This window comes from Myxocyprinus asiaticus, chromosome 32 (assembly GCF_019703515.2).
Source record: "Myxocyprinus asiaticus isolate MX2 ecotype Aquarium Trade chromosome 32, UBuf_Myxa_2, whole genome shotgun sequence".
In the NCBI taxonomy this organism is placed as follows: Eukaryota; Metazoa; Chordata; class Actinopteri; order Cypriniformes; family Catostomidae; genus Myxocyprinus; species Myxocyprinus asiaticus.
In genome coordinates, this window is record NC_059375.1 from 20,172,581 (window position 1) to 20,198,491 (window position 25,911).

Sequence of the window (25,911 nt, forward strand, 5' to 3'; positions counted from 1 at the left end):
TTCTACTGGGAAAACGGACCAAAAATAGTGATGACTCATGTTGCACTACACAGATTCTTCCAGTCAAATGCTCTCTAGAATGAGAATGTCCATCCCTCTATATCACCTGCAACTAACTGGCAAGTAGCAAAATCATGGTTCAAATCTTTGACATAAACTAAAGCCATTTGGCTATTTAATAAAAAAGGGACGACCCCTCCGATATGTCCCACACAAATAATCTGTTTCAGAAGGAAATTCGTCAACACAGGACTGAAAACTGTGCTCCATAAATGATTTCATGGGGTCTTATGGTGAACCACATCCACTGAGCAAGCTTTTAAAGAAAATAGAATGGAAAAAATCACCTTAAGCTCTAAATCTCCCACACGCACAGTCAAACTATCTCTTGTGCCAACAATTTTTTTGTTTTGTTCGTTTTTATTTTAAGTGCCTCATAAACTCTTGTTGCTAATACAGAGGGAATTTTTCTTCTCTCAGAGGTGTTGTTCATGTTTCATGTAAGAAACTAAAAGCTTTACCGAATCCTTCTAAGGTATTGTTTTGACCCTGTGACAGGCTGGCCTGTGTCTGCTTTCCTTTGTTATAATTTTCTGGTCCAACTGCCTGTTGAGTGTTGTTTTCCTCGCGTCTCTCTGGGGTTTTTCGGGAATAAATGAGAGCTCTCAAGCTCCAGCTTAACAAGGTTGTTTGGAGTGCCAGCGCTAGAGGAGGGGGTTTAGGGTTCTCCACTCACAGAACACTCCTCGGAGGCTTTTGCCATCAGCTGCTGTCTCAGAGCCTTTTAAAAAGCCTCTGATTTCCTGTTGGGACCATTTGCATGATAGTCCTGTTGTTAAACACTGAATTTGTGTTGATGGAAATCCTATTTGATGAAAAGCATTGTAGTGTAGTGCAGAAGCGGATCTGTGCAGGTGCTATGTGCTGTCACTTCAGTGGAGGCCTTGGCAGGGTCAAGTGTTCGGGCATGGTGGTGCTCAACAAGTACTTAGAGACATAATATTACACTTGCAGTGCGTTTGACAGTGAGGTATAATAATTGCTGTGATAACAGGATGATGCAGTTTACAAACACTGCAAGCCAAAACAATGCAAAAAAAGTCCACACGCCTTATTTTCTCTGTCAATTAAACATGAGCATCTGAGGGCAAGGGTCCAATATGTTCATTGCAAGGACACTTTTGGGTTTGTTTGCAGAAGTAGGCCTATCTCTTTCAGCAGAAACACATAATATTACACTTGCCTTTGACAATGAGTTACACGATTATAATAGCTGTGATAAGCAGATGCAGTTTACAGAAATTGTGAGTTGAAGCAATGTGTAATTTCGATACATTTTCACACAAGTGAACATGCTACTGTATATCTTCTGTATGTCTTCTGTCATCATTTGCTTACCCTCATGTCGTTCCAAACCTGTATGGCTTTCTTCCGTGGAACACTAGAGACATTTCTTGAAGAAAGTGATGATAGAATTTTCATTTTTGGTTGAACGGTCTCTTTAAAAACAAAATACATTTTCTTGAGAAATTAAATGACATATTAAATTTTGCTTTTAGATAGAGGTGGGAAAAAATATAGATTTTACAATGCATCACGATCTTCATTTGAACGATCTTGATATCGATTCTTAAATCCCAAGATCGATCCTTTATGCGCACGCTTCACTACAATGAGAGGAAATCACTCGCATTTGCAACCAAATTTCGTACTATGCGACTAAAAATGTATATATTTGGCAACTGACTAGTAAATGTTAGATTTCACTCACCAGTGATTGTGTAGTATAGTGGTGGAGTATTCAGCAGTGAGATCCTTTCACTGCATGTTGAGAGTAAAAGTTGTTCTGTGTAAAGTGAGTCCAAAAACGAGGTCCACGTGACCCATTTGTCATTGAGCACGTTTATGTGTACGTTTTACAATGATTATGCTTAATTAGTCGACAGCGCGTGTGATCATGTAAAAGGCGTTTCTTTATCGGTGTAAGGTCATAAACGGCGTAAGAATAAACCAGTCGGCACGGGTAGATTTTTGCCAATTACATGTTGAGCCTATGTCTTTACGGCTTGACGTCAAAAGGAGAGAATAACGTCATGGTTACTTGTGTAACCTCCGTTTCCTGATGGAGGGAACGAGACGTTGTGTCGATGTAGTGACATTAGGGGTCACTCTTGGGAGCCCGAGACACCTCTGGTCTTTGATAATATGCCAGTGAAAATTGGCGAGTGGTATTTGCATGCCACTCCCCTGGACATATGGGTATAAAAGGAGCTGGTATGCAACCACTCATTCAGGTTTTATATTGAGGAGCCGAGACAAGGTCCGGCCATTTCAGCAGGTAGTTCAGTGTTGTGGCAGGAGGGACACAATGTCTAGTTCCCTCCATCAGGGAATGGAGGTTACACAAGTAACCATGAAGTTCCCTATCTGTCACTCACTCGATGTTGTGTCGATGTAGTGACACTAGGGGTCCCTATACGAAACGCCACCACTGGCTGAACTGTGTTACGTGAACTGGCGGTGTGTGGTGGGCAGAATACTGTGTGCCTCATAGCCAGCACACCAGGTCGACACGTAACCTCCCCCAACATAGTTATGAGTGTCAGACGGCCATTTGGGGACAAATCAACTACCCAAAAGATAGAGACAGGCTAAACCAGTCGTGGCCTCTTTTCCCCTTCTCTTTTTCCACTCCCTAAAAAAGAAGGGGGATTATCTGACTGGGCCGCCAGGTCTAGTCGGGGGGTGTCCCTCCCAAGGGGAAGACACCGTGGAGACCACACCTCGCCCAAAGAGATATTTAAGTGGAAGAATACGTCACATGGTCTTTCCGACCATGTGGAGAGTCTTCAAGGTAGATCCTACCCAACGGGGGAGGAGTTACTACAAACATGGAGACTGGGGCAGAGGGGCTTTGCCTAAGGAAGACTCAGTTTGCCAACAGGGAAACGAATTAGCGGAAGATATATATCGCATGGGGTTAGCCTTACAGGGAACCGCCACATGCGGAGCACCTACCCCAGAACAGGACTCTTAGTTAGCACGTGTACTGGGCTGGCAGCGAGTCTCTCCGAAAACTCGGCTGCCACAGGGCTTGGAGGAAGTCAACCAGGGAACATAGTTTTTGAACACTACTGGGAATTAATGGCGCACATCTTCGGCTCAAAAGGAGGTGGAAGGCGCTATGTGCAAGCTGGCTATCCCGGGCTTATCCGCTTGTATTGCGTGCCACTACCTGGGACGAAACCGGTTCCACCCGGAGGTTGTAGAACCTTGCAAAGGAGTTGGGTGTTGCCCAGCCTGCTGCTCTGCAAATGTCTGTTAGAGAGGCACCCCTGGCCAGGGCCCAGGAGGCCGCTACACCCCTGGTAGAATGGGTTCGTAGCCTTACCAGGGGCGGCATGTCCTGGGCGTGATATGCCATAGTTATGGCATCAGTGAGCCAGTAGGCGATCCTCTGCTTGGAGACAGTGCTTCCTTTCCGCTGTGCACCAAAGCAGACAAAGAGCTGCTCAGAGATTCTAAAGCTCTGCGTGTGATCAAAATAGATGCGTAAAGCGCACACCGGACACAGCAACGATAGGGCTGGGTCTGCCTCCTCCTGGGGCAGTGCTCGCAGGTTCACCACCTGATCCCTAAAAGTGATCATGGGAACCTTGGGCACATAGCCCGGTCGGGGTCTCAGGATCACGTGAGAGTAGCCAGGACCAAACTCCAGGCACGTTTCGCTGACAGAGAATGCTTGCAGGTCTCCTACCCTCTTGATGGAAGTGAGCGTAGTCAGGAGGGCAGTCTTCAAGGAGAGTGCCTTAAGCTCGGCTGACTGCAAAGGCTCAAAAGGGGGCTCTTTGTAGACCCTGAAGAACTACAGAGAGGTCCCATGAGGGAACAAGGCACGGTCTGGAGGGATTCAGCCTCCTGGCGCCTCTTAGGAACCTGATGATCAGGTCATGCTTCCCTAAGGACTTACCATCGACTGCGTCGTGGTGTGCTGCTATGGTGGCAACCTACACTTTCAAAGTGGAAGGGGACAGCCTCCCTTCCAACCTCTCCTGCAGGAAGGAAAGCACTGATCCGACTGCGCATCTCTGGGGTCTTCCCGTCGGGAAGAACACCACTTAGCAAACAGATGCCACTTAAAGGCATACAGGCACCTCGAAGAGGGGGCCCTAGCCTGAGTGATCGTGTCTACCACCGCAGGTAGATCTGCAGGGGCCAGACATGGAGATTCCAGAGGTCTGGTCGCGGGTGCCAGATGGTGCCCCGTCTCTGAGAAAGAAGTCCTTCCTCAGGGGAATTCGCCGGGGGGGGGGGGCTGTCGTGAGGAGTGTGAGGTCCGAGAACCACGTCTGGGTGGGCCAGTAGGATGCTACCAGGACAACCTGCTCCTCGTCCTCCCTGACCTTGCACAGAGTGCTGCTGACTCCAGAGGAGGAGACGGCGGGCAAGTTGTGACATACGATGAGAGCGCAGACCACCTTGGCGGTTGACATATGCTACCGTTGCCGTGTTGTCTGTCTGAACTAACACGTGCTTGCCCTGGATCAACGGCCGAAACCTCCGGAGGCGAGCAGAATTGCCAACAACTCGAGGCAGTTGATGTACCAATGCAGTCGCGGGCCTGTCCACAAGCCGGCGGCTACGTGCCCATTGCAAACAGTGCCCCAGCCCATTTTGGAGGTGTCCGTCGTGACCACGACGCGTCTGGAGACCAGTTCTAGGGGAACACCTGCCCGTAGAAATGAGAGGTCGGTCCAAGGGCTGACAAGACAGTGACAGACCGGCGTGATGACCACGTGATGTGTCCCGTGGCACCATGCCCATCTCGGGACTCGAGTCTGAAGCCAGTGCTGAAGCGGTCTCATATGCATCAACCTGAGCGGGGTGGCCACCGCTGAGGATGCCATATGCCCCAGGAGCCTCTGAAAAATTTTCAGTGGAACCGCTGTTTTCTGTTTGAACGCCTTCAAACAGGCCAACACCGACTGGGCGCGCTCGTTCATAAGGCATGCTGTCAAAGAGTCCAACTCCAAACCGAGAAAAGAGATGCTCTGAACCGGGAGGAGCTTGCTCTTTTCCCAGTTGACCCGAAGCCCTAGTCGGCTGAGGTGTGAGAGCACCAAGTCCCTGTGTGCGCACAGCATGTCCCGAGAGTGAGCTAAGATTAGCCAGTCGTCGAGATAGTTGAGAATGCGAATGCCCACCTCCCTTAGCGGGGCAAGGGCTGCCTCTGAGACCTTCGTGAAGATGCGAGGAGACAGGGACAGGCCGAAAGGGAGGACCTTGTACTGATATGCCTGATCCTGGAATGCAAACCGCAGGAAGGCTCGGTGTCGAGGAAGGATCGAGACGTGGAAGTATGCGTCCTTCAGGTCTACCACCACGAACCAATCTTGATGCCGGACGCTCGCCAGAATGCGTTTTTGCGTCAGCATCTTGAACGAGAGCCTGTGTAAAGCCCGGTTCAGTACTCGCAGGTCCAAGATTGGCCGCAACCCACCGCTTTTTTTTTTTTCGGTACAATGAAGTAGGGGCTGTAAAACCCCTTCTTCATCTCGGCCGGAGGGACAGGTTCTATCGCGCCCTTCCATAGGAGGGTAGCGATCTCCGCATGCAATGTAGCAGCGTTTTCGTCCTTCATCAAGGTGAAGTGGATACCGCTGAACCTGGGCGGACACCTGGCAAACTGAATCGCGTAGCCGAGTCGGACAGTCCGGACCAGCCATCGCGACGGATTGGAAAGTGCAGGCCATGCGTCCAAGTTCCATGCAAGGGGGACCAAAGGGACAACTTCGTCGGACGTACCGGCAGGTGGGGCCTTGCAGCGGGGCAGAGCTCGAGGTGCCACACCCTGTCATGGCCGTACTGAGTCTAGGGACATCAAAGCACTTACCTGGCTCCTTGCGACCACCCCCGGAACAGCCTGGGACGGGGGAGGAAGAGGCCTGTCCTCATGAACCGTGGAGACTGTCACATCAGGGGCGGATTTGTGCCACAGCTGGGCGCTCAGGGGCAGGAGACCGCCGCTGGAGCACCAAACCTGCCAAATAGAGTGGTAGACGGTGGTCATGATGACGGCCGTGCACACCGGATATGTGACCCAGGGAACAAGGAAACCGCTCTTGCTTAACTCTTGAGTACTGCAGCCACTTGGGCATGCAGCGCAATTAAATGCAAAGGTAACAAAAATATTCTCCTCCCTGGGTCGCCTGTCTCAAGGGCGCTTTGAAGCCTTTCACGGGTTCTTGGCGGCCGTGAGACAGGTGGTGTCTGCTTCCTGCGGTGGGCTCCACGCCGGGGCCGGGCCGAAGGGGCGGGCTGCGGCGGAGCCGGTGCAGTCACCGCAGGGGGATGCCCTTGGCGACGAGCAGATGGGGTGTGGGATCTTGAGCCGCGCCGGGGCAGGATATGCCGGATAGCCTCCGTCTACTGCTCCACCATCGAGAACTGCTGGGCAAAGTCATTGATGGTGTCGCCGAATAGGCCAGCCTGGGAGATGGGGGCAGCAAGGAACCGTATCCTGTCGGCCTCACCCATCTCTACCAGGTTGAGCCAAAGGTGGCGCTCCTGGACCACTAATGTGGACATCGTCCGCCCGAGAGACCGCGCCGTGACCTCCGTCGCTCGGAGAGCGATGTCGGTCGCCGAGAGCAGTTCCTGCATCAATCTCAGGGCGGAACTACCCTCGAGCAGTTCCTTTAGTGCCTTGGCGGACTTGCAGGAGAGCCATGGTGTGCAGGACGGAGGCGGCTTGTCCAGCGGCACCGTAGGCCTTGGAGGTCAGAGACGACGTAAACCTACAGGCCTTGGGCGGGGGCTTTGGGCACCCACGCCAGGTGGCGGTGCTCTGCAGGGGGATTGCCGAATAGCCCATGTCCACCCCACCATCGAGGGTAGTGAGGGTGGGGAAGCTGAAAAGATCGGGACCGGGCAGTAAAAAAGTGCCTCCCACGACCTTGTCAGCTCTTCATGCACTTCCGGGAAGAAAGGAACGGGGGCAGCGATCGTGACCATCAGAAGGTGAGAGATAACGAGCGCAACCAGGAATAACACACAATCGGAAAGGCATCTTTAAAAAGACGCGTCTTTAAAAAGACGTTCCGTGTGTGCCGCTCTTTTAGAGAAATATACTCTTTTAGAGAAATATACTTTTATTTCTGCTGAAGTGCCCAGGGGCATTCTCTGCAGTGCACCAGTGCAGAGGAGGGAGAAGCTGTTGAAATGCACCGTTAGATCCAGCAGAGGTGATTGAACAGTCGTGGGAATTCAGCTCAGTGAGCTTGACCGTTCGGCTCCGAAGAGAAAATCTGAATGAGTGGTTGCATACCAGCTCCTTTTATACCCGTATGTCCGGGGAGTGGCATGCAAATACCACTCGCCAGTTTTCATTGGCCTTTTATCAAAGACCAGAGGTGTCTCGGGCTCCCAAGAGTGACCCCTAGTGTCACTACATCAACACAACGTCAAGTAAGTGACAGATAGGGAACGCGATTATTTCAAATGTCATGTAAACACAGTTTTCTTGCTTTATCAGATTTTTTAAATAAGCTGATTTTTGTGAGTAATCAGCATATTAGTGTGCATGTAAACGTGCTCATTGAATAATGTCTCTTTTAATACCTTTTCTGTTTTCTACAGTCAGTTGTTGATCAAAAACAAAAAAAGAAACATCTAATTCTAATCAGGCATATCACAGATGAGATAAAGCCATTCGAGTCTCTCTCGTTATCATGCGCTCATTTACAGATGCTCTTTACAGAATTGTTGGTTTCCTTAAAGAGACCGCACCGGTTTTTAGCGCGTGTTGTAAAAATCTATGTAAATACCTGTAAATAGTACAAATTATGCAATTAAACAATAAACATGTAACAAAATATAATATATTCAATATAATATCATATTAATTGATTGAATACATTGATTTGTTCATTTTTAAAAATCTAAAATGTGAACAAAATGATGAAAAAATAATTAAATATAATTATAAAAATTAATATTTTGGTAACGTGCCTAGTTAGAAGGCTCCTTGTATAATTAGCATTAGCTTGGAGAGAATTTATTTCATATGTAAACAAAAGATACATTACAAATGAAATATACCCATATGAATCAATATCGAATTGAAATCAGAATCCAATCGAGAGCTTGTGAATCAGAATCGAATCGAATCAGGAAATCTGTCAATACCCAGCCCTACTTTTAGAGAGATCTAACAAAATTTATGAGGTTTATACTTAAAATATATATATATTCACCAAAAAAACTTAATTCAAAAGGAAAGCAAGTTGTCAAAACAATGTGTAATTTTGCTTCTCAAGTAAATTTATCTTGTTTTAAGAATGTTTAGATATTTTTACTGGGAAACAAGACAAAAATACTGAGTGACTGAATAATTTTTTGCAGTTCAGAGTACAAAAAATTGAAAAGTATAAAAATTTAGAGTATAAAAATTGCTTTGATAATGATGCAATTTATAGAATACAGAAACCGCAAAGTAAAGAAATATAAAATTTGGTACATTCTCGCACAAGTGTGCACACTTTATCTTCTCTTGAGCATCTCAGGGCAAGGGTCCAATGGGTTCACTGCGGGGACACTTTTGAGTTCGTTGCAGAAGTAGGCCTATTTCTTCCGGCAGAAACACAAATCCATTTTAATTCTCTTCATGCCTGAAAAGAGGTTCACAGTTGGCGAGTGGAGCAATATTATCCAAGCTCTGAGGAGTGGACGGCACAAGAATGTGAAGTTGGAGACTCTCATTTGGCAGGTCTCATGCTGTGTTATTTAACGATCGGTGAGTGTGTGTGCTTTGAATGACTGCCGCCAGCTGAGGATCATACTGAATGCCAGATTTCGCCAGGATAAGGATCTGTTTCCATTACAGAACTGGCACTTCTTTTTATGACTACCTTGCCTTTCGGTTCATACTGTTCACTTTTCCAGAAAAATGCTGGGACGTATCAAGATTCGGTTTCTAGAGAAGTTATTGTTTCAACCGTCTTCTTAGATGATTCAGACTGTGGAGAAAGCAGAGATCCCAGCTGGATTTAATTGTTCTGACATTCAGACAGCATTCAGGGGGAAAGAGAGGAGAGAGAGAAATCTCAAGTATGTTTGAAATGAGTCTGCTGAAAACATTTCAGCGGGAATGTATAAAATCTTGCTGGTGGATAAAAATAGTTTATGGCTCTTGTTTGTGGAGAGATGTTTGTTTGGAACTTGATATGTCCTCCATTGACCTACTATTATTTATTAAACAATATCGTTTGTAATATTTTTGCTCTGGTTTTAAATGCTCTTGTAAAATATCATGAATTTTGACAAGAATTTATTGCCAAGATTTTAGCATGATATCATGTCATGCTATACAGGTATATAGTGACAAGATTCCAGTGACAAGCAGTTTTTCTATTCCCACTGAATGTGAAGTGGCCAATCAGAAAATACTTGATGTGTAATATATAGTTTTTCAGAGCAGAATTATGGACCAATGGGGTTTCACAATGGGCGGAGCTGCCTGAAAGCAATAGATGCAAAAGAAACAAATTTAGGGTATTCACATAAGGATATTTTCCATTTCCCACTTAACTTTTTTTTTTTTTTTTTTTTTTTGTCCTAATGTGTTTTTCTTCTTAATGTTCCTTGAAATTTTTTAATTTATTGAGAGCCTCTATGATTAAAATAAAAAAAATTTTTTTACATATATGTTAAGAAATGAAATTTTAATGACAGATCACAGCAATCCAGAAGGAATGGAGGGACATATCTTAAACTTTGCTTGATTCTTCACAGGGTGGGTTTAGTTTCAAGGGCTAGGACTGTAATTATGGCTTTGTTGATGAAAGGGGCTTACAGCAGATTAACCTTTGTCTACAGGCAGACACGGGAACAGGAGACACCACCCGACTTCTTCTACTTCTCCGATTTCGAGAGGCACAATGCCGAGATCGCAGCATATCATCTAGACAGGTAAAGGGCTACTTACCTGGAGCCATAAATGTCAGACTTTGGCATAAATAGAACATTTATTTGCGTGTGTGTGAGAGTCTGCACATTTTTATTTGTCTCTGAATATATATGTATTTATGCTTGCATCAAATGCCACTTACATATATGTACCTCTGTTGCAGCATTTGTTGGCATCAGAATGTTTAGTGTGCGTGTGACTGCACATAATGCTTGTGGTGGGTCCTGCATGTTTTCAGCACATTTAAACTTGTGTTTATTTGTATGTGTGAAAGTGCAGTATGTAAGTGTATGCTGGGGCAGAAAGCAGTCTGAAACCTGCAGTTTAACAATCATAAAAGACCAAATCCAGAGAGAACATGATGACTCACTATGAAAGAACACAAACCCATCTGTCAGTATCTGATCACTAATGGAGCTCCATCCAATAATGTCTGCTTATAGACGATTATCCATCTGATAAGTTTCAGTAAGTGATTGTGAGACTTTCATCAGTATTCCACAATAACTCATGTACATCTGTCATTGTCAGCTCATTTCAGCAGCTTTTATTGGGTTGTTTTCTATATCGCTTATTAAAGTCAGATTTTCTCAGATTTTCTCTTAGGGTTTTTCGCCATCAGGGGTGTAAAATACATGGAGCTGACAATGAAAATTCAATGCAATAATAATCAATTATAATTATGATAATAATGTCCAGTGATACAACAGTTAGGTCTGGTCCTCTAGTTTTATTGGACAAGTACCATTCCAAGAGTGCCGATATTTAGTGTAACAGCACTGGGATGTCTCACTGTTTGGATCACTCCGCTGGTCTGTGTTTGCAGTGTTCCAGACAGGCTATCAGTTTGTGTGTTGCTCAACAACACAAATGCTGAACCTGCTTTGGTTTAGTTTGGAACTGTTTTTGCAAGCTGAGCATATATAGACAAAATAAATAACCATATTGTGTCTAAAGCCCTTTTTGGATGGGATTAGTTTTCCAGAAATTTGTCTGAAAAGTTATTGTTACTGCAGACATCTGTAATGCTTACTGCAAATTCTAGGCATGGGACATTATATCTACATTTTTAAATATCACAAACCAAAATAAATGAGGAACTATAAAGAGGCAAAATTTTATATTTAAAATTTGCAGCGTTGTTATCTCTCCATGTGGTAATAAATTAAATGACCTGCCAAACATCAAGATCCCTTTGTGGCTTTTTTCTACACTATTTACAGAGTTCGCACAAGGTCCTTGAAGTGCTTAAAGTGCTTTAAAATAGCTTTTAGAAATGAACGTTCTTCAAGTTTGTTGAAAAGTGTTTGAAATTAAAACGAAACATTTCTTATGTGTAATGTCACTTAATATCCTTTCTGTTCTTTATATTTTGTAGTTCAAAAAGTGAAAAGAAATGTACATTTTAATCACACATAGCACAGATGCGTTAAAGAAACTGTGCAACTCCTCTCGTTAATGTGTGCTCAACCAAAACACTTCTGTGATGTTCCTTGAACTGCCTGCACTCTTAAAGACACAGTACCGGTTTAGCGTAGATTAAAATGTTTAATCGTGATTAATCGCAGATTTTGAAAGTGCAGAAATTTGACGCTATGTATACACTTATTTTCATGTCAAAATGCATTTATTTCCATCTTAGGAAAGAAAATAAAACAGTATAGCTGCAAGCAGCGATGGCGGGCCCAAGCACCATGGCTCCATTTCCACCCAGTGGCTTTCGGAAAACAATGCAATGTGGACACATGCATTTGGCATTTGACATTATTCTAAACAATTTTGAAGCAATTTGGGTAAATATGAGAGGAATATTTTAACATCTGTTTTAAGAGCCACACTTCTTGCTGCCAGGTGGTGGCGCTATGACTGTGACCCAAAATATTCACATTCATGGGATTAGCCCTCAAGAATATACATTGAGAATATACATCACAATTTTTATCTAAATCACACGTTGCACACAGAAGATATGGGACCCTTCCTGTTTCCCATTTTTTGCCATTAATTTAATGCCTCGCCATGGCAACCATTTGATATATCACAAATCTGTTCACAATTTAGCATCTTCAATATCTTGGTATAATATTGTCTAAATGTGGTGACAGTCTCATGAATCCCCTAGGAGGAGTATTTAAAATTTTAGAGACTGCAATATTCAAAAAATCCAAAATGGCAGACTTCCAGTTGGACAGAGCTAATAACTATAATTATGAAAGTTGTCCGGTTTGATGAGAACTATATACACTACCGGTCAAAAGTTTTGAAACACTTACTCATTCTTTATTATAATTTTTTTTCACATTTTAGAATAATAGTAAAGTCATCAAAACTATGGAATAGCATAAATGGAACTATGGGAATTATGTTGTGACTAAACAAAATCCAAAATAAATCAAAACTGTGTTATATTTTAGCATCTTCAAAGTAGTCACCCTTTGCCTAGAAATTGCAGACATGTACTCTTGACATTTTCTCAACCAACTTGTTGAGGTATCACCCTGGGATGCTTTTTAAACAGTATTGAAGGAGTTCCCATCTATGTTGGGCACTTATTTGCTGCTTTTCTTAATTATTTGGTCCAAGTCATCAATTTCAAAAACTTTTTTTTATTAAGAAATTTTAGTTTTATAATGAAGTAAATTAATATGATGGCACAATTATATTTTTGTCTAAAACTAATTTCAAATATTTAAGCATACGCCTTAAGATCAAAAGATTTTTAAGATCATGTGAAACATTTCAGTCGTGTTTCAAAACTTTTGACCGGTAGTGTATGTACCATTTTAGTGACTATAGGTGAAAATGGGGGTGCTACAGAGGCCGAATTTCACGTCCATTTTAAAGGGGGCGCAACAAAGCCCCCCCCCCACACGCCCGTGCGTGAACTTTTGCTCAGTCCTAATGACCAATGACTCTGATGTGTGTGCAAAATTTCATGACATTTTAAGCATGCCAAGTGCCTAAAAAAATATCCAAATATAGGAAGAAAGGAATAATAACAATTAATGTGTTGCCAATATAATTTAAATCAGCAGTGTCTTGACATTATTCTAAAGAATTTTGAAGCAATTCAAGTAAACATAAGAGGGCTATTTCAAAGTCTGTTAAAAGTGCCATACTTCCTGCTGCCAGTTGGTGGCACTATAACCGTGACCCATAATAGCCTCATCAATGTGATCAGCCCCCATTACCAAACATACAGCTGAATTTTCATCAGAATCATATAATGCACACAGAAGATATAGGGAACTTCCTGTTTCACATTTTTAGCCATACATTTATTGCTGCACCATGGCGACACCGTTCAAAATATCAAAAATCAGTTTGCAATTTAGCATCTACAATGTCTTGGCATGATGTTGCACAAATTTGGTGCCAGTCACATGAATCCCCTAGAAGGAGTATTTAAAAGTTCAGAGCTTGCGATTTTCAGTAAATCCAAAATGGCCGACGTCCTGTTGGGTAGAGCTAATGACTATAATTATGAAAGTTGCCCGGCTTGGTGAGAACTATATATGTACAAAGTTTGTTGAATTTAGGTGAAAATGGGGCTGCAACAGAGGCCATCTTACATGCTCATTTTAAAGGGGGCACTACCAAGCCCCCCATGCACGCTCCCCCCCATAACTTTTGCCCAGCTCTAATGGCCGACGACTATGATGTGTGAACAAAATTTCATGACATTTTAAGCATGTCAAGTGCCTCAAAAACACCCAAATATAGGAGGAAAGGAATAATACAATGAATGTGCTGCCATGGCAACAGTATTTAAGATATCAAATTTTCCTTTACAGTTTTACATCAGCAGTGTCTTGACATTATTCTAAAGAATTTGAAGCAATTCAAGTAAACACAAGAGGGCTATTTCAAAGTCTGTTAAAAGTGCCATACTTCCTGATGCCAGTTGGTGGCACTATGACCGTGACCCATAATAGCTGCATCAATGTGATCAGCCCTCATTAGCAAATATACATTTAGCATCTACAGTGTCTGGCATGATGTTGCACAAATTTGGTGCCAGTCACATGAATCCCCTAGGCGGAGTATTTAAAAGTTCAAAGCCTGCAATTTTCAGAAAATCAAAAATGGCCGACTTCCTGTTGGGTGGAGCTAATGACTGTGACTCATAATGACTGGCTTTATGAGAACTATATATGCACCAATTTTGGTGACTATAGGTGGAAAATGGGGGTGCTACAGAGCCCCCCTTCCATGTCCATTTTCAAGGGGGCGCTACAGAGCCCCCCCTGCAACTTTGCCCATCCCTAATAGCCGACGAGTCTAATGTGTGTGCAAAATTTCAAGAGTTTTCATGTGTGTTAAGTACCCCAAAAGTACTGAAAACCTTGAAGGAATAATAATAATAATATATATATATATAGCTGCAAGCAGCGATGATAGGCCCAAGCACCATGGGTTCATTTCCACCCAGTGGCTTTTGGAAAACAATGCAAGGTGGACACATGTATTTGGCATTTGACATTATTCTAAACAATTTTGAAGCAATTTGGGTAAACATTAGAGGACTATTTTAAAGTCTGTTGTAAGAGCCACACTTCCTGCTGCCAGGTGGTGGCACTATGACTGTGATCCAAAATAGTCACATACATATGATTAGCCCCCAAGACTAAACATACATCTAAATTTTGATCTAAATCACATACCGTTTGATAGATGAAAAATATGTTCACAATTTAGCATCTTCAATGTCTTGGCATGATGTTGTCGCAAGAAGGAGTATTTAAAAGTTCAGATTCTGCAATATTAAAAAAATCCAAAATGGCAGACTTCCTGTTGGGCGTAGCTAATAACTATAATTATGAAAGTTGTCCAGCTTGATGAGAACTATATATGTACCAATTTTGGTGACTGTAGGTGAAAATGGGGGTACTACAGTGGCCGTCTTACATTCTCAATTTAAACCTGGCGCTAGAGAGCCCCCCCTCATGCCCATGCGTGAACTTTTTCCCAGCCCTTATGGCTGATGACTCTGATGTGTATGCAACATTTCATGAAATTTTAAGCATGCCAAGTGCCTCAAAAACACCCAAATGTAGGAAGAAAGGAATAATAACAATTAATGTGTTGCCATGGCAACACTATTTAAGATATTAAATATCCCATGACAATTTTAACATTGAGGACTATTAAGAAAACATAAGAGGGCTATTTCAAAGTCTGTTAAAAGTGCCATACTTCCTGCTGCCAGTTGGTGGTGCTATAACCGTGACCCATAATAGCCACATCAATGTGATCAGCCCTCATTACCAAACATACAGCTGAATTTTCATCAAAGTCACACAATGCACACAGAAGATATAAGGCACTTACTGTTTCCCATTTTTCACCATAAATTAATTGCTTCACCATGGCGACACAGTTCAAAATATAAAAAATCTGTTCGCAATTTAGCATCTACAATGTCTTTGCATGATGTTGCACAAATTTGGTACCAGTCACATGAATCCCCTAGGAGGAGTATTCAAAAGTTCAGAATCTGTGATTTTCAGAAAATCAAAAATGGCCGACTTCCTGTTGGGCGAGCTAATGACTGTAAGTCTGAAAGTTGTTCTGCTTGATGAGAACAATATATGTACTAAGTTTGGTGACTATAGGTGAAAATGTGTGTGCTACAGAGACCCCGTTACATGCCCATTTTAAAAGGGGTGCTACAGAGCCTCCCCTACACTCCCATGTGTGAACTTCTGCCCAGTCCTAATGGCAGACGACTCTGATGTGTGTGCAAAATTTCATGCAATATTCAGCATGCCAAGTGCCTCAAAATCACCCAAATATAGGAAGAAAGGAATAATAACAATTAATGCGTTGCCATGGCAACAGTATTTAAGATATCAAATATTCCTTTACAATTTTACATCAGCAGTGTCTTGACATTATTCTAAAGAATTTTGAAGCAATTCATGCAAACATAAGAGGACTATTTCAAAGTCTGTTAAAAGTGCCATACTTCCTGCTGCCAGTTGGTGGTACTATGACCGTGACCCATAACACCCGCATCAATGTGATCAGCCCCATTACCAAAAATACAGGTGAATTTTCATCAAAATCACACAATGCATACAAAACATATAAGGCACTTCCTGTTTCCCTTTTTTTGCCCTTAATTTATTGCTTCGCCATGGCATGATGTTGCACAAATTTGGTGCCAGTCACATGAATCCCCTAGGAGGAATATTTAAAAGTTGAAAGCCTGTGATTTTTAGAAAATTAAAAATGGCCGATGTCCTGTTGGGCGGAGCTAATGACAGTTGTTCGGCTTGATGAGAACTATATATATACCAATTTTGGTGAAAATGGTGGTGCTACAGAGCCCCACTTTTTCAGCTACTTATCTTACCTAATGTTGCCACAAGCCTTAATCCTCTGATAAGTGGTTTTCGTTTTCTTACTGATTTCATATTGCATCTTCGGACTCTGCGTCTCCACACGATACTACCATAAAATTAACTTCAGGTACAAGGTTGAAAAAAAAAAAACAGCATCCAGGAAACCTCCATTAGGCATTTAATGACACAAATTTCGTGATACGATATGATACAAAGCCTAACGATACAAAACGATACAATACGATTAAAAAATGTATAAATAAAAACAGCTTCCACAAATGTATCACTCAGACTTATTCAAGGATTCAACATAAATATCTTTTAAATCATAAATGACACAACAGTGTCTGACATTGGCAACAAAAAGCAGAGCTTTGCAGCACTGCATTTATTTTGTTTGGTTTTAATAACAGAAAATAATATGAACTTACAGTACACATAGTTTCAAAGCAGCTTTATAGAAAATCATACCTTAATGTCTGAAAGCCCCCTGTGAACAAGCTGAAGTGACTGTAGGAAGGAAAAACTTATTTCAATGTTATTTAGTGGTAAAAAAAAAAAAAAAAACTCTTTAGAGGAACCTGTCCTCTGGTTTTACAATATACGTACATAATCCAATATTATTTAGCGGATTGAGCAAAAACCGGTCGGCACACGTAATGTTTTTGGCCTCTTCCCCTGTTTCACGTCGCATGTAAACTTGACCACCGTTATTACTGGCTTATAACATGTGTGCAAGTGTTGTGCTCATACCCGTTTAAATTTCAATGTCAAAAGTAGAGAATAGTAAGTGTCATGTAATCGCGGGTTTCTTATGTTTTCAGATTTTTGAATAAGCTTGTTTTTGTTACTTATGGTTGTTCATATTGTGTCTAAAATGTAAGTTACTCAATATTAAGTTCTTGTTTAAAGTACTGTTGAATAAAAACAATATCACACTTGCAATCATGCTGTTGTACTGAATATTAGCACAGCTGTGATTATCTTTGACCATGCCGATATTCAGTGCAACAGCACCCCTGCAGCTAGTGTGTTATTACTTAAATGTATTCCATGTTAATTTCTTATCCAAAATACAATTCATGACCAATTTTCAGTGCAGCCAAATCCATCCAACAAATCCAGATGCCAAATCTTCTTCTGGCATGTACATGCTTGATTGTCCCTCCAATTACATTTGTCTTCTGCATATTTTTGAAAATAATTATAGACCCCAAATAATCAAATCAAATCAAACTAAATTTCAGATTTCACGGTGGTACATGCTTCATTTAGTCAACAATCTTAATCATTCAATTCATTGTCAAATGAAAACAACAAATATTTACACCACTAATTACTATGATAGTTTATTTCTACCTTCAATGTTTCCCTTCATTAGTTCACTTTGATTGGGTGGGTGTATGTACGCTCTGTGAAAGTCCCTGACTCGGATGGTGTGCTGCCTGGTTGTTCAGTGATGTTCTCTCCCCGGCACTGGCCAGCACTGTCCCAGCGTGCACAATATCATCATTCAGCAGACCTGTCCCAGACTGGCCTGGTCCGCCTCGCTTCCTTCTGCACATCTGGCGAGGAGTAAAATCCACATGGTGCACACAGGCATGCATGTGGGTAGAAAGTGCAAACCAAGACGTATGAAAAAACGCTTGCTTTTCTAAATAAAGTTCATCTGGGTTAGGCAAAAGTGCAGGTTGTTACTTCTATTTTAAAGCACCATCACTCAGTGGGCCTCTCTGTCCTCACAAGCCCACCACGGCTATATCCAACAACATACCATTAATTATCTGATTTTAGTGGATGGCAAATGCTTATTGTAGTGCGGCTTTAAGGAAGACGACAGTATTAAATGAGAAGAGTGGTTTGAAAGGAGCTTTCATTTGTCCCACTGTTGCCTCTGAGTAAAGTATTGTAAAGTAAGAGCAGAGAAGAATGCTCATGCACACAAACTCTCTCTGTCATTTCTGTCAGCATGACTGCGCAATTAGAAGCTTCGAGTGCTTTTATCCCTCAGGCCCCATCCATTAGTTGTTTTTCATGGTGATTTTTTAAGTTGCCCTGTCAGCAGAAGGTCACCACATGCACGCAGCACACAAGGTGAATAGGTTTATAACATGTATGAGCAGAAGGTAGAGTACTCACACAGAACAGTTCATACAAATGTACCAGTTAGCTGTAGAAAGAAAGAAAGAAAGAGAAATAAAGTGTAAACATCTATGTTTGCATTTAAAGCTATTAATTTACATCAGTACATTTTCAATTCAGCAATAAATATATGGCTAAATTTATTAACAAGGTAAAATCAGTGAAAAGATACATTTAATTGCACAAACAATTTAATCTTGGTTTATTCAAATAAAAATACTTGGGGGGGATGGTTACGGAAAAACTCCTTGTACTGTAGGTGAAAACTTTAGCGCAAGACCAATCAGTCTCTGACCAACAGTTGCAGATATAGGGATAAAATTATAAAAATAAATATGTGAAAAGATTTAATATTTATCAAAACAATAAAATATTATTTGAAATGATCTCTGCATAACCTAATTAATATTCATGAGTTTTGTGATGTCACAACTAGCAGCACCCCTCCCCTCCCCCAACTGTCCCCAGCAGTTTTAAAACAAAGTGACGCCCATGGGTAAATTTGCTATCTGTCCTCCATTGTCAGGGTACTGATTTGTTATTAAAACATTGCTTCAATTGTATTTTATGTAGTATGGTTTGAGCTCTCTCTACTGGTAGAAAATATTACCAATCTTACCTTACTTGTCACAGTTCTATGTATTCAGGCTTTCAACTGCTTTTGTCTCTTCATGTAATCCCAGACAGACTGATGTTGAGATTCTTGCTCTGTGAGGGACATACTGTACCATCTGTTGCAGAACTCCTTGTTCTACCTCTATTCTATTTTATTTGCAAAAGGAATGTATGGAAATCTATAATTGATTCCTATTGACACATCAATATAGTACAGTATATAAAGTAGAATCCACTCAAATAACCACATTTACACTGCAAACTGAGGAAGTATATATATTTACTTCCTATATGTATATATGTACATTGTGTTAATTGATTATACGTATATACATTTTATACACCGATGAGCCAAAACATTATGACCACCTGCCTAATATGCTGTTGGTCCTCCAAAACATCGCCAACCCACTGAGGCATGGACTCTACAAGACACCTGAAGGTGTCCTGTGGGATCTGGCAACATACACATTAGCAGCAGATCCTTCAAGTCTTGTAAGTTGCGAGGTGGAGCCGCTGTGAATCGGACTTGTTGGTCCAGCACATCCAACATATGATCAATTGGACTGAGATCTGGGGAACTTGAATTCTTCATCATATTACTCAAACCATTCCCGAACAATGTGTGCAGTGTGGCAGGGCGCATTATCCTGCTGAAAGAGGCCACTTCCATCAGGGAATACCATTGCCATGAAGGGGTGTACCTGGCCTGCAACAATGTTTAGGTAGGTGGCACGTGTCAAATTGATGTCCACGTAACCGGACCCAGAGTTTCCCAACAGAACATTGCCCAGAGCATCACACTCCCTCCACCGGCTTGTCATCTGGCGCACACGTACATAGCCATCCACATGATGTAAAATAAAACGGGACTCATCAGACCAGATGACCTTCTTCCAGTGCTCCAAGGTCCAGTTCCAATGCTCACGTGCCCATTGTAGGCGCTTTTGACGGTGAACAGGGATCATCATGGGCACTCTGATTGTCTGTGGCTGCACAGCTCCATATGCGATGCACTGTGTTTTGTGACACATTCCTCCCTTAACCATCATTAAAATTTTCTGTGACTTGTGCCACAGTAGACCTTCTGTCGGTTCGGACCAGACATTATAGCCTTTGTTGCCCTCGCACATCGATGAGCCTTAGGCGCCCAACACCCTGTCGCTGGTGTGTGGTTTGTCCCTCCTCGGACCACTGTCGGTTGGTACTCACCGTTGCTGACTGGGAGCACCCCACAAGCCTTGCAGTTTCAGTGATGATCTGACCCAGTCATCTGGTCATAACAATTTGGCCTTGTCAAAGTCGCTCAGGTCTTTACTCCTGCCCATTTCTCCTGCATTCAACACGTTGACTATAAGAACTGACTGTTCGCTTACCATCTAATCTACCCAGACCTTCACATATTGCCTTGTTAGGAGATGATCAACGTTATTTGCTTATCCTGTGAGTGGTCATAATGTTTTGGCTCATCAGTGTATATATATACAGTGTGTATATATATATATATATATATATATATATATATATATATATATATATATATATATATATATATATATATGTATATATATATATATTTGTGAAAAATTATGCATAGTGATTTCTTCAAAAATAATGCCATAAATAGATTTCATTGATCAAATAACATCATACAAAGTCCAGTTAACATAAAAAAAAGCTATATCAATATATAATGTGACCACCTTTGCCTTCAAAACAACACCAATTCTCCTAGGTATACCTGGACACAGTTTTTCTTGGTTGTTGGCAGATAGGATGTTCCAAGCTTCTTGGAGAATTAGCCACAGTTTTTCTGTCTACAGTATTCAGACTGTCTCAACTGCTTCTGTCTCTTCAATGATGATGAGATTCTGGCTCTGTGGAGGCCATGCCATCTGTTGCAGGGCTCCTTGTTCTACTTCTATTCTACTCTATTTGCAAAAGGAATGTTTGGGAGTCTAAAATGTATATTTCCTATTTACACACTAAAGCTGAAGATATTTTTTGTGAAACATCTTAAGTGCCTAAAATTCTGCACAGTATTGCATATATATACTGTATATCTATATCTATCTATCTATCTATCTATCTATATATATATATATATATATATTAGGCATGTAACGATACACAAATATCAAGATACAATACGATACAAAGCCTAACGATATGATATGATACAACACGATTAAAAAATAAAATAAAATAAAAACAGCAGCCACAAATGTATCGCTCAAACTTATTCAAGGATTCAACATAAATGTCTTTAAAATCATAAATGACACAACAGTGTTTGACATTGGCAACAAAAGCAGAGCTCTATAATAAAGTAACTTAAACAACAGCACTGCATTTATTTTGTTTGATTGTAATGACAAAAAATAATATGAACTCACAAATTTAATGTTTTTCTTGAGAAAAATGTGTTTGTCTATTATTCAAATAATTTATATTTGTACATCACTTTTCACAATACACATAGTTTCAAAGCAGCTTTATAGAAAATCATGCCTTAATGTATGAAAGCCCCCTGTGAACAAGCTGAAATGACTGTAGCAAGGAAAAAACTTCTTTCAATGTTATTTAGTGGTGGAAAAAAAAGACTTGAGAGGAACCTGTCCTCTGGTTTTACGATGTACAGTTGTGCTCAAAAGTTTGCATACCCTGGCAAAAATTGTGAAATTTTGGCACTGAATTTGAAAAAAAAATAATAATAATAATAATAATTATATATATATATATATGCATAACAGTCAATGTACACAGTAGAAGTCATACACACTGAATGTGTTATATACCTCACCTGAGAATTAATTACACTATGCAAGCAAAAGTATGTAAAAATTAACAGATTATAAAGAAAAAAAAAAGAAAAAAAACATCAATGTCTATATCTGATTAATTAATCAACAGGATCTTGGATTTCCGTCGAGTGCCGCCAGTGGCTGGGCGACTGGTGAATATGACCAAAGAGATCAGAGACATGACCCGTGACAAAAAACTGTGGAGAACCTTTTTCATTTCACCAGGTACTCACAACACACCAAGCACCTTTCTCATGAGTCTTTCTGTAACCATGCCCATTCTTTTTATCAATTAAACCAATGCATTGGCTTAAATGGGACTCATCATTGGCCCATATAATGCTTAACCGAGCAAGATAAGAATTTCTTATCAGGAATTCAGGCTATGCTCTTTCTGATTTATTTATTATTATTTTTTTTTTTTTTTTTTTTTAAATAATCAGTCATCTTTTATCTTTTCTGTGCTTATCTCTAAACATTTTTGGAAACTTATCTCATTACTTAATCAGAAGCAGCTGTAATTCTCCTACTGCTCTAAAAATCCAGCAGAAGGCGATGTTTGTTATAAATGCATCGTCCAATGAGACTTCTGATTGGAGCCTTTCTACATTGGACATTTTCAAATTACTCCCCTTGATGGGCTGAAAGTGAGAAATGAATAATAATGACTCTATGGAAATAGTTCCTCTCTGTATCATCAATTTAACGGGGTTTGTTTAACTTTAAGGTGTGTTTTGTGTTTTACTCTCTGTTACCCCTTCAGCCAATAACATCTGCTTTTACGGTGAATGTTCATACTACTGCTCCACTGAACACGCTCTATGTGGGAAGCCTGATCAAATTGAGGGTTCTTTAGCAGCCTTTCTGCCAGACCTAACCTTGGCCAAGCGCAGGACGTGGAGAAACCCCTGGAGACGGTCCTATCACAAACGCAAGAAAGCAGAGTAAGGACCACACAGCACACATTTCATTTATAAAATGAATAAAGAAACAAAAACATGCAAGAATACAATAGATTGCGTATAAACAATCAGATCTGTGAGGGGTCTTTTTTATTTATTTAAAAATAATAATAAAAATCAAACAATAAAAAAAGTTTTTCAAACATCTCAGTGTTAAAGGGATGATTTACTTAGATCATAGGCAAATCTAAACCCTATATAGGTAGGCTTCAGCTCTTTTCAAACTCTTTTGTGTGATCTGATTGTGTGATCTGATGCCTCCTCATGTTTACTGAAAACATTGTCTGAATTATGAATCCTCCCCTCACTGCACCAATCAGTCAAAAATGCTGAAGTTCATTACATTGAATGTTATTCTTCCCTCTAATCAGGACGATATTCGCCTGAGCTGCAGTATTCTCTAGTGCAGCACAGGATGCACACTCAGCTTCTCTATCGCTCATCCTTCGCCGTTTGCCTGTCCAATGACAAAAATGACAAAATAAAACAAAACATTTAAAAATAAAACAAATCACATAATAAAGTGCAATTTGCTATTTTAATCTATTTATTAACCTTTTAAGCTCTGAGGATGTTTTTAAAGATTTCCTGTTTCAGTGGCATACCCAAAATTAAAGGTTTATAAAAAATAAAAAAAAATAGAAACGTTTCAGATTTCTTAATGATATAGATTATGATGAATCCTGAGACTCTCAGCCTAAGAAACCTTTGAAAAATCACAAAGAAACTTGATTTTTTTCTGATTTGACATTATGTACATCATGGTGTAAATAAAGCTGGCTCTACACAAGCTGATTTGTACAATGCTTTTCAGGTGTTAGCTTCATTTACATAATCACGGGCTAGGCAGAGGGAGACAGAGTGCCCATTAGCACCTCTCAGCGGGAGGTGTTAATCACTTGACCGTCGGGACTCCCTGCTGAGTTAATGGCTTCAAGCACTGAAAAGACATATGTTTTGTTTGAAAAAAATCATTATGTTACTGAGAAGAACTGACAAGATAACAAGCTGATCTTTTTTTTATCACACTCAGCTGCATATCATCACAAACGCTGGTCCATAGTGATTCTGTCACTCTGCAGAAATAATACAAAAGCAACTAATGACGGATAAAAATAACCTTGATGGACATTTTACAGTTTTGGTACATTTCAAAATATAACCTTGTGAAAGCCAACCAAACTATGAAGAAAATGCAACATTGTAACTACAGGTCTGAAAACGCCTCAAATCACTCTAATGAATTTGCAATTTTACTCAAGTTGTTATTTTGTCAGAGAGAGATAATTGCGGTGAATGGTTATGAGTGTCACCCCTCCACCATTTTTAATCGGCAAGTGTGTCATACCTCTGACTGAAGAGAGCGAGATCTCAGCAAAACAGTCTGCATGTGTGACACCCTCTGTCAAAACAAGTAGTTTTGAGTCTGCTAGTGTAGAGCCAGCTTTAGGTGGATCAGAAAACCGATTTTGTTTTGATCCATATCATGTCACCTGTAAATGAGTAAAATTTTGTGTTGATACAACAAAGCAATCAAAAGTTAAAGCATTAAAAAAATTATTTATCCTAGTGTCGAAAAACGTCTCCATGTGTCCAAAAGCCTCTCCATAAAAATAAAACATAATAACTGTGCATAAGAACTAATTACACATGCAAATACAACAATGACTAAAGGTTTGCATAGCATGCAGACATGGTTTTAGTAATGTGAGTTGACAGAATGAGTTTCATTCTGTGCCATTTGAGTCACTGAGTTTGTTTCATGTACTTGGTGCCAGATGTAATTAGAGTGATTGGTCACATCACTCTCTGCCCAAATATGGAGGACTATCAAAACTGGTTGGAGCAATCTAAACCCAATCCGATTGGTTTAGCATTCCATGATGCAACAGCATTTCCAATGATGTCATCTGATCCAGGAAAGCTAACATGTTTTAACCAGGTAGCCAGATACTGTGAGCACTCTCACAATGATCCATGCATCCGATTACTTTTGCTCGTTTTAAAGATAATCACCTCCTCTAAGTAATGGTATGTGATATTTTATGTTCTGTTCATTTTTCATGAAGTTATAAGCAAAAACACGGCATATGAGCAACACCTGTTCACATGAAACATAAATGTCAAAGACATATACTTTGTTATTACTTGCTAAATTTTTGTCTGTGAGTAAACTAATAGGCTGGATGTATTCTACCCTTTGAGAGCTTTCCAACGACATATGACACATGGCTATTTGATGAGTTTGATGTTTTTACCAATTACAATAATACTCTATATAGAGTGCAAAATGTAAAATAAATTATCAAAACGGAACACTTCTGATTTGTCTGCAAATTTCAGAGACTTGTTCAGTTTTGGTCATAATGCCTACATGCATTGTAAATTTCTTATCTTTAAAACGATACATATTTTGTGTTGGTCAAGACTGTAGTTATTAATATTTTGATAGCGGTCCCATCCGAGCATAAAGGGTTAAATAAATAACTGTTGATCTAGCAAGTTTTCACACTTCTCACACTATAAGTAAGAAACATGCCAGTCTAGACCAAACACACGGAATCTCACTGTACGAGGGGCTCAGGTCCCCTAAAACTGAAATCTTAGGATCACCTCAAAATAGAGGCTGAAACTTAGTAAATATTCACTGCAAAAATAATTTTATTTTATTTTAAATAAATAAGAATACTTTATTTCAGGTTTTACTCTCTGTATCCCCTCATAATAAACAGAATGAGTACACTTAGTCTGCGGTACTGTTATTATAGTGCAACATGTGGTAGGCAGACAGACGCTGATCCAACTGAATGGTAGGATATAAACATGCAACATCTTGCACCTTCTCTAACCTGCTAGTTTATCGTCTGATTATCATGCTAACCGTCCCGCCTTTAGTTACAGTGACCTCCATACTGGAAATGCGGTGTTGGTTTAATGAGGTCTGTGTTTGTAGGTGGGAGGTGGATCCAGATTACTGTGAGGAGGTGAAGCAGACGCCACCCTATGACAGTGGCTCTCGCCTGCTCGACATCATGGACATGACCATATTTGATTTCCTAATGGGTATGATGATT

At 40.8% G+C, this 25,911-nt stretch overlaps 1 protein-coding gene across 6 annotated transcripts in view; it reads left to right on the plus strand.

The window, feature by feature from the left end:
* Window positions 1-25,911, plus strand: part of LOC127422976 (extracellular serine/threonine protein kinase FAM20C-like) — a 79,835-nt gene that overhangs the window by 49,524 nt on the left and 4,400 nt on the right. For 4 of the 6 annotated variants that reach the window (XM_051666930.1, XM_051666932.1, XM_051666926.1 and 1 more), the window contains 4 exons: window positions 9,877-9,969; window positions 21,985-22,100; window positions 22,639-22,819; window positions 25,791-25,900. In XM_051666930.1, coding sequence (XP_051522890.1) covers window positions 9,877-9,969; window positions 21,985-22,100; window positions 22,639-22,819; window positions 25,791-25,900 — 500 coding nt within the window. The remainder of the gene's footprint in view (window positions 1-9,876; window positions 9,970-21,984; window positions 22,101-22,638; window positions 22,820-25,790; window positions 25,901-25,911) is intronic. The other 2 variants (XM_051666928.1, XM_051666929.1) reach the window with 1 other exon arrangement.